Here is a 13,648-nt window from a genome sequence, read left to right on the forward strand (position 1 = left end):
GCATAAATAAGTAAATATATATATATATATGTATATGTATATATATGTGTATATATGTGTGTGTGTGTATATATATAGTTATGTATATATATAGTTGTATACACACACACACACACACACACACACACACACACAGAAAAGTGCACAGATAATGATGAACTGTCACAGTGAATACATCCATGCAACCGCTATCCTAGTCAGAAGCAGAGTATCTCAGGAACCCCAGAACAGCCCCTCATATGTTCTCCTATTTATTATTCCCTCCCTGCCATCCACTATCTTAACTTCGAACACTATGGATTGATTCTTCCTGCTTCTGAACTTAATGCAAGTGGAATCATGCAATATCTGCTTCTTCCATCATGTTTGTAAAATTGAGGTTGTCACGTAGTTCATTCCTCTCCATAGCTTTACAGTTTCCCAGAATATGCCACCAATTACTTATTTTTACTACTGATGGATATTTGGATTGCTTCTAGTTTGGGGTGCTATGAATATTGCTGCCTACGAAAGTGTGTCTTTTGGTACACAAATCCATGGTTTCTGTTGAGTAGGTACCTAGGAGTTGGATTGCCATGTTGTAGAGTGGATATGTATTTAACTTTGGTGGATAAAACTGAGCAGGTTTTTAGAGCTCTTGTGCCATTGATACCCCCACTAACAAGATCTGAGAGTTCCAGTTGCTCCATGTCTCTACCAATACTTGATATGATCAGTCTTTTATATTCTAGCCGTAGTGTAGTATATTGATAAAGCTTTACACAACTGCCCCCCAAAGCCCTGAACTGTAGCATCTTCCAACGACTGTGTGTAAATAGTCCCACCAGAGAAGATTTTAAGCTACCAACGTGATGCCATTGAGACAGAATTGGATGGAGCTGTGAACAGTGAGTGTGAGCAGCTCCAGCCTCTTGGTTTTACCCATTTGGTACCTCTTGAAAGCCATCAAAGTCTAAGACAGGAGAAGAGACCAGCACGGAACCCATGGGGGATGCTCTTTGGTCACTGAGCTGTGTAACAGTGTGTACAGTTATAAGCATCAGCAGGCATTTACATGGATAGAAGGTCTCACCTGGAGCTTAAGGGAAGCACCACACACTTGGAATGGCAGGGAAACGTTCCCTTTGCACCCTGCCTGTGCCCGTGTATGCTCCGTCCACATTCTTCAGCTGACTGAGGAAATCCACCTCTGTGCTTACTTATAGGATATCAGGTCCTCATCTGTGAAATGGGTGATTGAATGGCGCTCTTTGGGGTTCTGATCGCTGCTCTCTTACAAACATCAGCCCCCTGTTTTCATCACCTTGCTCTAAGTGTCTGATCTGGTTCCAGAGTTTCAATATAGTTCCTTCCAGTCACTCTTTATGGCTCAGTTTTGCTTTGGTGGAGTGTCGTCCCCTGCCACTTTGCATGACGTCACCTCTCCCCAGTGTTTTTGTTTTTATTTTTATTTTTATCTATTTATTTTTTAGGCTTCACCGTGTGGCTTGTGGGAATCTTAGTTCCCTGACTAGGGAATTGAACCCAGGCCCTCGGCAGTGAAAGCACGGAGTCCTAACCACAGGGAATTCCCTCCCCACTGTTTTTTTTTTCCCTCCCCACTGTTTTTAATCATACATTAATGATCCTTACCCTATCACCTATTACAACGGGGATTCAAAATTGTAATTTTCCAGTTCTGTCATTTCTTCTACACTGTTACTGGCTATTTTTAGTAAAGAAGAGAAACTATTGGTTTCTTTATGGTAGAATTTTCTATTTGAATTTAAGTTAGAAGTTGATATTAATACTGAGAGTAGGTTTTCTACATTTACATATATGTAACGATACATATAGAGAAAGCTCATTTTTTTGTATGTAGAACCTTATGTGGATAACCTTGTATATGTATAACTAATTATGTATGTATAATATGTATAACTACAAGTATGTAGATGTTTTATAACCATTGGGTCTATAGCTATAGTCCTAGCACAAATAGAAGTACATGTGGTTATAAAAATCTTTAGGAACCAAGAAGATATTGGCCAAAGGGTACAAAGTTTTTATGTTAGGTGAGTGGGTCCCACAATGTTTTCTTGAGGAGACCCTAGAAAGCAGGTTTTCTAGGACAATTTTAGAGTTTGATATCCTTATAGTTTTTAGTCTAAATATCTACTTTGTAGGAAGAGCAAATACTATATTAATTGCCAATTAAATGACGCATCAGCTTATTTTTATATTGTTGGGATTGGAAAATCCCTTTAATAAAAATGATAGCTTCTCAAGCCTTATTGCTGAGATAGTTAGGGCCGATGTTGGCAAAGTAAATAAATAGTATAAGTTTTTTTGTTTTTTTTGTTTTTTTGTTTTTTGCTGTACGTGGGCGTCTCACTGTTGTGGCCTCTCCTGTTGTGGAGCACAGGCTCCGGACGTGCAGGCTCAGCGGCCATGGCTCATGGGCCCAGCTGCTCCGCGGCATGTGGGATCTTCCTGGACCCAGGCACGAACCCGTGTCCCCTGTATCAGCAGGCAGACTCTCAACTACTGAGCCACCAGGGAAGCCCAATAAATAGTATAAGCTTTGAAAAACAAGAAAGAAGACATGAAAACAGTTAATGCAGAAATTAATCCTACAGGCTCAGAACTGCTGAAGTATGGAGGTTGATTACAAACCCCAAGGCTATTTGACATGGTGCCAAGACCTGCTCTTCTGGAACCCAAGGCTGGGCTTCAGTGTTTTATCTGGGTCGTAACATCCTTCCAGATACAGAACGTCCCATCTAGAATGCTACCTTGGTGCTGTTCATTCTGGGTCAGCAGGCTTTTACAGGTTCTTATGGAGGGCCTTGTTTGGAGTTGTTTCTGGGTGCGATGCTCTGGGTCCACAGACATCGGCACACCCAGCTGCTTGTGAGAGACCACAGTTCTCTGTGGTTCCCTGTCCTTGATACCCAGCGGGTTTCCAGGGCCACAGATTAAATTCCCTCATCGCTGTGCATCAGTTAAATGCAAACCTACACCTTCCCTCCAGAGGGCTGCGTGGTCCTGCAGGGTGCTGGTCAGCAGCTGTTTCTTGGCCCGTATCCAGTATGTTTGAGGGCAGGTTTTTCTCCCCAGGATGAAAACAGTGTTTTGCTTCACCTGGTAGCAAAGTTTATGCTCATATATTTAATTAAGCTTTATAGCGTTAGACTTGTTGAGAGTCTACTGATTCCAGTTTCACAAGAATCAAACCGTAATAAGCCAAGGGCTCCTCTTTACCTGGAACATTGTCCCCCGTCTGCAGTCAGCACTGAACGCAGCTGGGTTTTCTGATAGTTTCGATGTGTGGACATTTATGCATTTGTGGAATCCAGAGAGGATTAAATAATTCAGTTTGGGTGAAGAAGAAACTGAAGAGGCCCTTGGGTGTTTATTATTTATAACGACCACTTGGCTGTGCGGCCTGCACTTCGCGTGTGAGTAGGCCTGGGCGCCGAGGATGGGTGGCGCAGGAGGCGGGGCCCCGCCTGAGAGGTCCCCTGTTTCTCTTCTCCTTCCCGGGGTTCTGTGCAAGAAACAGACGAACCTAGGGGTTGTCTAGGGGACGGCGTTCTCTGCCCTCACACACAGGCCTCAGGGCGTCTGAACAGAGCTACAGTTTCCCTGCTGGGAGGGGCATGGTTAAGGTCCTTGTCCTTCTCACTGTTGTGTTCTGTGGTTTAGGTTGATTGCTTTTCCCAGTCAGGAGGAGCGGGGTTTCCCAGTGACACATTTCTGGAAATAGGATTTGAGCAGCAGGAAGGCTAGGAGCCTGGGGACCGGTGTGCGGGATGGTGATTCTGCTGTCCTTCGTGGTATGATGAGTACCAGGGCCTGGAACCTGCCCCTCCCCTCAGCAGCCCAGCAAAGGTGGTGTTTTAGACCCAATTTGACAGAAGCTCTGACTGGCCCAGAGCTGAGCCTGGCCAGGGCCCTGCAGCCTTGCAGAGAGGCATGGGGATAGGGGATGGATCACCTCAGCTGTGAAGGCAGTGTTGCCCATGTCTGGGGTCTTTTAGGGTGGCCTTTGCACGGTTCAGGAAGATTCTTATGCTTTAAAATGTTCTCAGGGAGCCCTTGGCCGGTCTCCTTTGACTTCGGCAGCAGGAAGGTGGCCTCTGGGCTCCCCACGCTGCAGTGATGCCACTAACGTGCAGACAGCAGGGTTTAAGGGGGGATCTGGTGCCTGGAGGCTCGGGGGGTCAGATCCTGGGACCTGAAGGGGGTTGACCTCAATCCAGTCCATTTCAGTGTCGGTTTGAGAACTTGTCTTAAGTACCCACCGGACACCAAGAGCCAACTTTGCAAACCAGTGTGGAGGGTTGTGCAGCTGCGTGTCCTGAGAGCATCCTCCGTCACCTCCTGCTGTGTCTGGGATGCGGTGCCTGCTGAGCCCCCATCCCTGCCCGCCCCATGCCCACCCAGTGGACCAGCAGCAGGTGGACGGGCCGAGGAGGGAGGCCTGCTGGAGGGAGGCCTTCAGAACCCAAGGCAAGAGCAGACGCAGGGTGGGGTGGGGTGGGGGGGCTGCACAAGGGTTAGTGTCTTCTTTCGAGGAAGAGCCCAAGTGAGGACACAGTGGTGCCTTGCTTAGCGAGATCATCCCGCTGAGCAGACCATCTGGGAGGCGGCACCGTCCCCTCCCTGCCCTTCACTCCCATTTTGGTTGATGACGCGGTGCTCCCAGTAGAGAGGGTTTGGATGGGCCAGAGCTCAAGTCAGCAACCCCGACCGCTGACCAGGGCGAGTCTCTCAACTCGGGCTCTGTGCTGGCTTCAGGGTCTCACTGTGGGGGGCCGGCGGGAGGTGGAGCCAGTTCCCCAGGTGAGGAGGGCGCACAGCAGCTGTGGAGGTGCTAAATGCCGTTGGACTCCTGTCTGGAGCTGCTTTATGGAGGCCTGAGAAACATCCCCTGGGCCATGAGCTGGCAGGCTGCTACCTCGGATCGCCCTCACCTCGAGGCTTCCCTGTCTCTCCCACCCCCCACGGAAGACGCGCTGTCCACCCACCACAGGGACGCCGTCTGGGGCACAGTTACAGTTCCATTCTTGTGCCCAGCTTGGCTTTACGGAGGCTTTCTTGGTTTTTCCGTAATTACTTTTTAACATCCTTATTCTTTTCCAAATGGTCCATCAATTCTGTCAGAAACCACCCATGTTGGCGACTTCCCTGGTGGTCCAGTGGTTAAGACTCTGCGCTCCCAATGCAGAGGGCCCAGGTTTGATCCCTGGTCAGGGAACTAGATCCCGCTACAACTAAAAGAGCCTGTGTGCCGCAACTAAAGATCCCTCACGTGGCAACGAAGATCTCACATGCCACAGTGAAGACCTGGCGGAGCCATATAAGTAAATAAATAAATATTTTTTAAAAAAGAAGAAGAAACCACCCATGTTGTTTTCCACATGGTCCCACGATACGGGACCGTAGGGTCCCTAGTGGCCAGTTTGTGTGGATTGCACTGTGGCCCTGCCCCAGGCCACCCTCCTAGAACGGTGTCCACTGCTTGCAGGGGACCCAGATCTACAACCTGCGTCTTCCTCCTCCTTGGCTGAAGTACCCGTCCGCTAGCTTCCAGACTGGTGGAAAGTGCGCTTTCCTCAGGATGTCTTTCAGCCTCCAATCCCATTTTTGCTGCAGGAGTCGCACCTGGCGCTGAGTGCAGAATGGCTTTTCTCTCTAGACATTTTTAGGACTTGTTTGTTTGCTCTGAAGTTTCTTGAGGATTTACTCAGTCTGGATGTTTTGATTTGTTGGCCCTCACGGTGGGACTTTGCGGTCTCTCTGCTTGGAAAAGTCTTGTATTTTTCCAGAACCCCCCCTTCCCATCAGCTGGTTGCCTTTCCTGGGCTTTTAGAGGATGCCTGGACTTTGGGTGTTGAGATTGAATTTTTTTTTTAAGGAAAGAAAATCCAGGTAAAAGTGCCACAGAACAGAACCAGGCAATTTCAGAAAGCACCAAATATTGAACTTTTTTTCCTTAAAAAAAGTTTTTTTCTTATTTTTAAATTTTTAATTGTAAAAAACATGATGATATAAAATTTACCCTCTTGGGACTTCCCTAGTGATCCAGTGGGAAAGAATCCGCCTTCCAATGCGGGGGACGTGGGTTTGATCCCTGGTCAGGGAACTAATACCCTGCATGCCTCAATGAAGATCCTGCATGCCGCAGCTAAGACCCAACACAGCCAAAAATAAAATAAAATAAATAAATAAATAATAAAATAAAATTTAAACAAATTTACCCTCTTAATCATTTTTTTTTTTTTTTTTTTTTTTTTTTTTGCGGTACGCGGGCCTCTCACTGTTGTGGCCTCTTCCGTTGCCGAGCACAGGCTCCAGACGCGCAGGCTCAGTGGCCATGGCTCACGGGCCCAGCCGCTCCGTGGCATGTGGGATCTTCCCAGACCGGGGCACGAACCCGTGTCCCCTGCATCAGCAGGCGGACTCTCAACCACTGCGCCACCAGGGAAGCCCCTCTGTTAATCATTTTTAAATATACAGTTCGGTAGTGTTAACTGGTATCCACATTACTGTGTAACAGATCTCTAGGACTTTTTCATCTTGCAAAACTGAAACTCTGTACCTGCTGAGCAACCCTTCCTATCCCCCTACCCAAGCCCCTGGCACCCACCACTCTACTTCGTCTCCTTGATTTTGACTAGTTATCTTACGGAAGTGAAGTCATACAGTATTTGTCATTTTGTGACTGGCATATTCCACTCAACATAAGGTTCATCCATGTTGTGGGAGGTGACAGGATTTCCTTCCTTTTAAGGCTGAATAATATTCCATCTTATTGATATTTTCTCTATCCATTCTTTTGTCAATGGACGTTTGGGTTGCTTCCACCTCTTGGCTGTTGTGAATAATGTTGCAGGGAACATAGGAGTGCAGATAACTCTGAGATCCTGCTTTCAGTTCTCTGGGGTGTATACCTGGAAGTGGAATTTGCTGGATCATATGGTAATTCTATTTTTAGGTTTTTGAGGAACCTCCATAGTGTTTTCCACAGCAGCTACACCATTTTACATTCCTACCAAGAGTGCCCAAGGGCTCCAATTTCTCAACATCGTCACCAACACTTGTTATTTTCTGTTTTTTGTTTGCTTGTTTTTTTTTTTTTATAGTGGCCATCCTAGTGGGTGCGAGATAATATCTCACTGTGGTTTTGTTTTGTGTGGACCTAATTAGAGATGTTGTGCACTTTTCATGTGCTTGGCCATGTGGTGGCCGTTTGTGTATCTTCTTTGGAGAATTGTCTACTCAAGTCCTTTGCCCATTTTTTTAATTGGGTTACTGGTTTCTGTTGTTGAGTTATAGGAGTTCTTTACTTGTTCTGATCATTAACCTCTTAGCAGATGTATGATTTGCAAATTATTTTCTCCCATTCTGTATGTAGGTTGCCTTTTTACCCTGTTGATTGTTTTCTTTGATGTGCAGATTCTTAAGTTTGATATAGTACCACTTGTCTATTTTTACTTTTGTTGCCTGTGCTTTTGGTGTCATATCTAAGAAATCATTGCCAAATCTAACATCATGAAACTTTTCCTCTGTTTTTTTTTTTAAGAATTTTATAGTTTAGATCTTATGTGTAGATCTTGAATCCATTGTGAGTTCATTTTTGATTATGGTGTAAAGTAAGGGTTGAACTTCATTCTTTTGCATGTGGATATCCAGTTTTCCCAGCACCGTTTATTGAAGAGATTGTCTTTTCCTCATTGTGTGGTCTTGGCCATTTGGAAAATCATTTGACCACGTATGCAAGGGTTTATTTCTGGGCTCTCAAGTGTGTTCCATTGGTCTATGTCTGTCTTTATGTTTTTTGGTTACTTTATTGATTTTTAATTTCCTTTTCTTCTCTGTCTCATTTTTGGTCTCTTTATTCGGGTACACTTAATAGAAGATGTATTTTGTCCTTGTCTTCCAGTGTTGCCATTGAATTTTTTATTGTGATTATCATACGTCAATGTCAGGAAACCTCCCTTGGTGTCTAATCATCCCTATTGTCCAGTAGTCTATCTTGTTGCATGATTTTAATGTTTTTCCTTCATCTCTCTGGGGATATTAGTTTCTCTCTCTCTCTCTCTCTGCGTGTGTGTGTGCTTGCGTGCGTATCTTGGGTTACTCCCCTCTCCCCTCCCACATGTATCCCCCTCCAAATCAATGCCTTCAGCTTCCAGCAAATGGGGGTGTGTGAACAGCAGGATTCTGAGCCCCACTCAGACTTCTACATGACCCCTGAGACCTTCCATAGTTCCAAGGTGTTTAGAGTGTCCAGTGACTTGTCACTTGAGCCCTTTTCTGGGACTCTGGAGTCCCGGGGAATCCGCGTGCATCAGTGTGACTTCAATGCGGTGGTCGTGGTACAGACCTGAGCCCGGACTGTATTTCCCAGATGAAGGTGCCCTTGGACTTTTTCCAAGCCTTCTTGTCCCATCTCAGCACTGAGGTTTGTCATGTGGTATCTCAGCTACAGAAAGACCCCCCCCCCCGCCCCGCCAATCCTTGGGGCGAGAGGAGGGCGAATTCCATAGGGCACACATGACCAGAAGCAGTGCCTCCTTTCTCCCAGTGTTTTTCCCAGGACTTTGAAAGCAAAGCATGAACCTTATCTTGGGTGGGGGTTAGGAAGTGTTATAGCAAATGGCGGCTGAAAGATCTTTTTGCCTGACCTGTAGAATGCTGGGCCTGAGTCACACCACTAGCCTGTGCCTGGATGGCCAGAGTCGAATCACCTGCTGTCTTGGGACAGTGTCTCAGATTTCTGGGGATGAGGGAAAGGAGAGAAAAAGAAGTGTTTCTGAGTGGTCAGGAGCTGACCTGTGTGTTGGGCAAAGCTGGCATGACCGAGGGGATGTGGGCTGAGTGTGCAGGGTCCTTGCCCCTGAATCAGCCCTTGCATGGATGCAGGGGTCGGGGGGGAGGCGGCAGACCAGCAAGTTCTCTCAGGAGGGGGATGGCCTGTCATTGCTCCTGGGAGGGCCCTCGGTGCCCTCTGACCTCCAGCCTGAGTTCTGCCCAAGACTGGAATCCTGGGGCAGAAGTTCGGGCAAGTGTGCCAGGCGTCCAGCCGGCCCTGTGTGTATATGTTTAGAGAAAAAGTAGAATGTATATTTGCCAAAGTAGTAAAATGATTTTTTTTTCAGGTGGTGAAATTTTGCATGATTTTCTTTCTCTTTATCTCTTTTTTTCTGATTATTCTGTAATAGATACTTTTTTACAGAACAAAGTAATTCTGGTTCTTTGAGCCAGTGAGGGAGAACGAGCCCAGTGGGAACACGTTTCTGGCCTCTCTTGATTTCCTCCAGCGTCACGTGTCCTGAGACGACCCTGGTGCCCCTTCCCACACGCCAGCTCCTCCCCTGCCCTGGGCCACACTGCCTGGTGCATTGGGACCGTGGAGGGAGGTGGGAGTGGCAGTCAGAGGGCACCGTTGTCTTCTCCCTGCATGCAGCCTGCGATGGGATGGACGAAGAGGAAGAGAGCCACTATGTCTCGCAGCTCAGGGATGTCTACAGCAGCTGTGACACCACGGGGACAGGCTTCTTGGACCGGGAGGAGCTGACCCAACTCTGCCTGAAGCTTCATCTGGAAAAGCAGCTGCCTGTCCTTCTGCAAACACTTCTCGGAAACGACCACTTTGCCAGGGTGGGTAACTTTATTGACTTCATTCTCACAAAGAAAAGCACAGAGAGTGTGTGGTTATAGCTGCTGGCATCTGAGAAATACCAACTGACTGGAGATACTCATCAAAGGAAAGTTAGGAGGAAATGGGGTGCTGTTTTTCCTTCTGTGCAACATCTATGTTGTAGAAAGAAGTTCCTTAAGATTGCTTTTTTAAAGCATAGTAACTTCCAGAGATTTGTTTTTGTTCTGTTTTTTCCAGAAAGATGCTTGGGTGATTCGTCTAGGGAGTGGAAGGTTGGTATGGGTGGTGCATGTGGTTCACAAAACACAGTGATCTGTGCGCAGCTCACACACTGGGTCATTCAGAGGCAGCTGCAAAGTACCTCGAAGGCACATTGTCTCGTAAAATTACCCAGCGTGAAATTCATCCAGCAGCTGGACAGAACATTGCCCACTGCTGTTGCAGGAACCAAGGCTCCCTGTGTTCAGAGTGTATCTCTATGAGTGTATCTATCCCAGATAGGAAGTAGGCACTCAGAGAGTTCTTTTCTCTAGGAAATTCAAGGTCATCTAGAATGGTAATCTGGAGCCTGGACCACAACTTGCTTTCCTGATTGAAACATTAAGAAGCTTCTTAGTGTTCCTGCTTCTTAAATGTGTCCAGATGTTAACACATTCGTTTTAAAAAGAGTGCCTGGAATTCCCTGGCAGTCCAGGGATTAGGACTCCGGGGTTTCACTGCCAGGGGCCTGTGTTCGATCCCTGGTCAGGGAACTAAGATCCCACAGGCCACATGGCGCAGCCCAAAAAAGAAAAAAACCCAGTGGCTATAATCTTACCTTTGAAGGAAGGGCATTTTTCCCACAGAACTCAGTTAAACTCTTTTCATTTTGAATGAGAAAAAAATCTAGCTGCAAATATTCTGAGTTGACTTTTGGGCAAAAACAAATGAAGAAGAACAAGCAAAAACCCCTCCCTGCTGGCCCTGGGGGAGGGTCCAGGCGGATCTGACCTCCTGTTACTTCCCCCGAGGCCGTGTGGCCAGAGCTGTCAGCAGTGCTGCACCCCCTGCGTGGAGGACTCAGCCTCACAAACCCACTGCACCCTTTTCTGTCTCTTTACTCTGTTCCTGCTTTTTCTTTCTGGACTTAAGAATCAGGTGTGTTTTTGATAGAAAATGTCCTAGCCCCTCTTGATATCACCTGGAATTGTATTTGGAGGCTAGATAAGCAAAAGGCACATTTGTGAAAATCAACACTCTGGTTAAAACAGCACAAACAGGGACTTTCCTGGCGGTCTAGTGGTGAGGACTCTGCGCTTCCACCACAGGGGACACAGGTTCAATCCCTGGTCAGGGAACTAAGATTCTGCATGCCGTGTGTGGCAAAAACAAAACAAAACAAAAAACAGCATGAATAGATGGTTTCCTTGATGATTTTTTTGCGGTACGCAGGCCTCTCACTGCTGTGGCCTCTCCCACTGCAGAGCACAGGCTCCAGACGCACAGGCTCAGTGGCCATGGCTCACGGGCCCAGCCGCTCTGCGGCACGTGGGATCCTCCCGGACCGGGGCACGAACCCGCGTCCCCTGCATCGGCAGGCGGACTCTCAACCACTGCACCACCAGGGAAGCCCCCTTTGATGATTTTTGACAGTTTGGAAAATTCAAAACCAAAAGAAGCACTTTGGGGCCCAGATTCATTGTAGGATGTATCATTCCCGGCCTTTCTCTACTTTGTGCTTTGTCTGTGAGAAGGGGAGCGTGACCTCGAAACCCTGAGTTACACTTGGAGGAAGGTCAGTGTTGGAGTAGCTGCAAAGGGAAAAGGGCTGTTACCGTTCCCCTGCTTCATCCACAGGCGGGGGAGCGCACACAGCCAGCATTTAGGTGGAACATTCTGTAGAGGTTTTAGGGACACCAGTGTCAAGCCAGAAGTATCCAGGTAATTGTCACCATTTTCTGTGACAGAAACCAAATGGTGGAGATTTCAGGAAGTTTTGAAGAAAAACAAGATAAATCCTTTGTCCAGGAGAATGGATTGGCTTTTCAATTCAAATATCACATATTCAGTTTCCTTGCAGGAACTGACATATATGACACCACAGAAATGTTAGTCATTGATACAGTAATCCAGTTATAACAAGGAAGAAACAATATTATAATATCTGAATTAAGAAGGTGATTTTTAATGCTATGAGTGTTTTTTTTTAATTAATTAATTAATTTGGCTGCATCGGGTCTTAGTTGCGGTATGCGGGATCTAGTTCCCTGACTAGGGATCAAACCCAGGTCCCCTGCATTGGGAGCACAGACTTAACCACTGGACCACCAGGGAAGTCCCAATATGCTTGTTTTTAATTCCTTTTTCCCGTTAAAGAAACATTGTCAGGTCTAATTTCAAGCCAGAAAGTTGACGTGGCCTAAGAGTCCTGTGACTTGGGAAATTTCCATATGCGTTTTGTTATTTCTCATGTTTCTTTACCAGTGGTGAGGATCTTATCTTGAGTATTTTAAATTTGGGTAGAAAGAGAATTTTCCTCTCAAAAAATAATTGATAACATAGTGTTACTGAAAATAATTTTAAGGTTGAGAGTGATTCTTGATCACAGGGTCCCGCCTCTTCATTTGTGAGGAGAGTCCGTGATCGAGCAGGGATGATGGTGTATCCTGTTGGGTCAAACCCCTGATGCCATGGGCTGGCCCTTCCTTCTTTTATGAGCTGTGAAGGGAGAGGGCACAGAAGCAAACACAAGCACAGTCAAAATGGTATCAGATAAAACAGCAATCAGATTGCCTCCTGTTTGATGGATCAGAAGAAATTCAGCTGATAAGTATCAATATTATCAAAGATGCAAAAGAAATCTGAGATTGGATCAAGCAAAATGGCCATTTCATTCTGCTCCCATGTAGTCAACAAGTACTTTTGAGCTCTTATTATGTGCAAGGCAAATCTAGAAACTAGGAATGTAAAACTGAAAGCAATACAACGTCTCTCTTTGTGAAATGAACTCTATGCAAGGTTATTCATTCTAGTATTGATTCACATGGCAAAAGACTGGAAACAGCCTTTTGAATATGAGATTAGTTCAATACATTCTTGTAGATTCAAATGATGAAATTTATGCCTCATCCCTATAAAAGAGGGAAGAGACTTCAGACATTGTCCTAGTGGCAGGTTAGCAAACTCAGGCCTACCTTCCAGTTAGTGCTACTAAAAAGGCTGAACAAAATAGAAAAAACAAAAGATCTTGAGAATGGTAAAGAACAAACAAGTCAGGGGGAATTACAACCTAAAAATCTATGCTAGGTCACGTATCGAGAGAAGTTCAGCTCAGCACACAAAACCCCATTTGCCCTGAGAATATTTTCTGGTCTTAAATAGCAACTGTGAAATTGATATGTCATTTGGGGGTTTTAAAGGGCCAGGGAAATGCATGTCTAAACACAGGCTCACCCAAGGGAGAAACTGATGAACCAGCCCCCAGTTTAAGGGAGGATCCTGAGGGTGCACCTGTAGGGTAAAGATATAGGGTAAGTGAATCAGCCGTTGTGCTCTTTGCTGTCTGGGCTTGCGTGCGCTCAGGGGTCTAGGTGACCTCAGGCCTTGCACTTAGATCAGGTGGTCCTGCACAGGCGGTGCCCTCAGGCACGTGGCAAAAGCAAACAGAAGTCCTCTCTTGAGAAAGTTCCCTCATCCTGGGTCTGTAGTTCTTCCTAAGTAATAGTCATATACAATAACCAGCATACAGTCAAGGATAACTAGGCACAAAATAAAGATGCGTGAGAGCCAGAGAAACAACAGGCCACAGAAGCAGAGCACAAAGATGTGAAGTATTGGAATTACTGGGCAAAAAGTATAAGCCGGGCTTCTCTGGTGGCGCAGTGGCTGAGAGTCCGCCTGCCGATGCTGGGGACATGGGTTCGTGCCCCGGTCCGGGAAGATCCCACATGCCGTGGAGCGGCTGGGCCCGTGAGCCATGGCCGCTGAGCCTGCACATCCGGAGCCTGTGCTCCGCAA

At 46.4% G+C, this 13,648-nt stretch overlaps 1 protein-coding gene and 1 non-coding gene across 6 annotated transcripts in view; both read left to right on the top strand.

Annotated features, from left to right (window-relative positions):
* Nucleotides 1-13,648, top strand: part of NINL (ninein like) — a 107,557-nt gene that overhangs the window by 38,636 nt on the left and 55,273 nt on the right. For all 5 annotated transcript variants that reach the window (XM_049700016.1, XM_049700017.1, XM_033429434.2 and 2 more), the window contains one exon: nucleotides 9,458-9,651. In XM_049700016.1, coding sequence (XP_049555973.1) covers nucleotides 9,469-9,651 — 183 coding nt within the window. In that variant the 5' untranslated portion in view covers nucleotides 9,458-9,468. Of the gene's footprint in view, nucleotides 1-9,457; nucleotides 9,652-13,648 lie in introns of those variants that run through there.
* On the top strand, nucleotides 5,170-5,242 carry TRNAG-CCC (transfer RNA glycine (anticodon CCC)). Its single transcript has one exon. It is a non-coding gene; the product is annotated as a tRNA-Gly (tRNA).

Source organism: Orcinus orca, chromosome 16, assembly GCF_937001465.1.
Source record: "Orcinus orca chromosome 16, mOrcOrc1.1, whole genome shotgun sequence".
Taxonomy (NCBI): Eukaryota; Metazoa; Chordata; class Mammalia; order Artiodactyla; family Delphinidae; genus Orcinus; species Orcinus orca.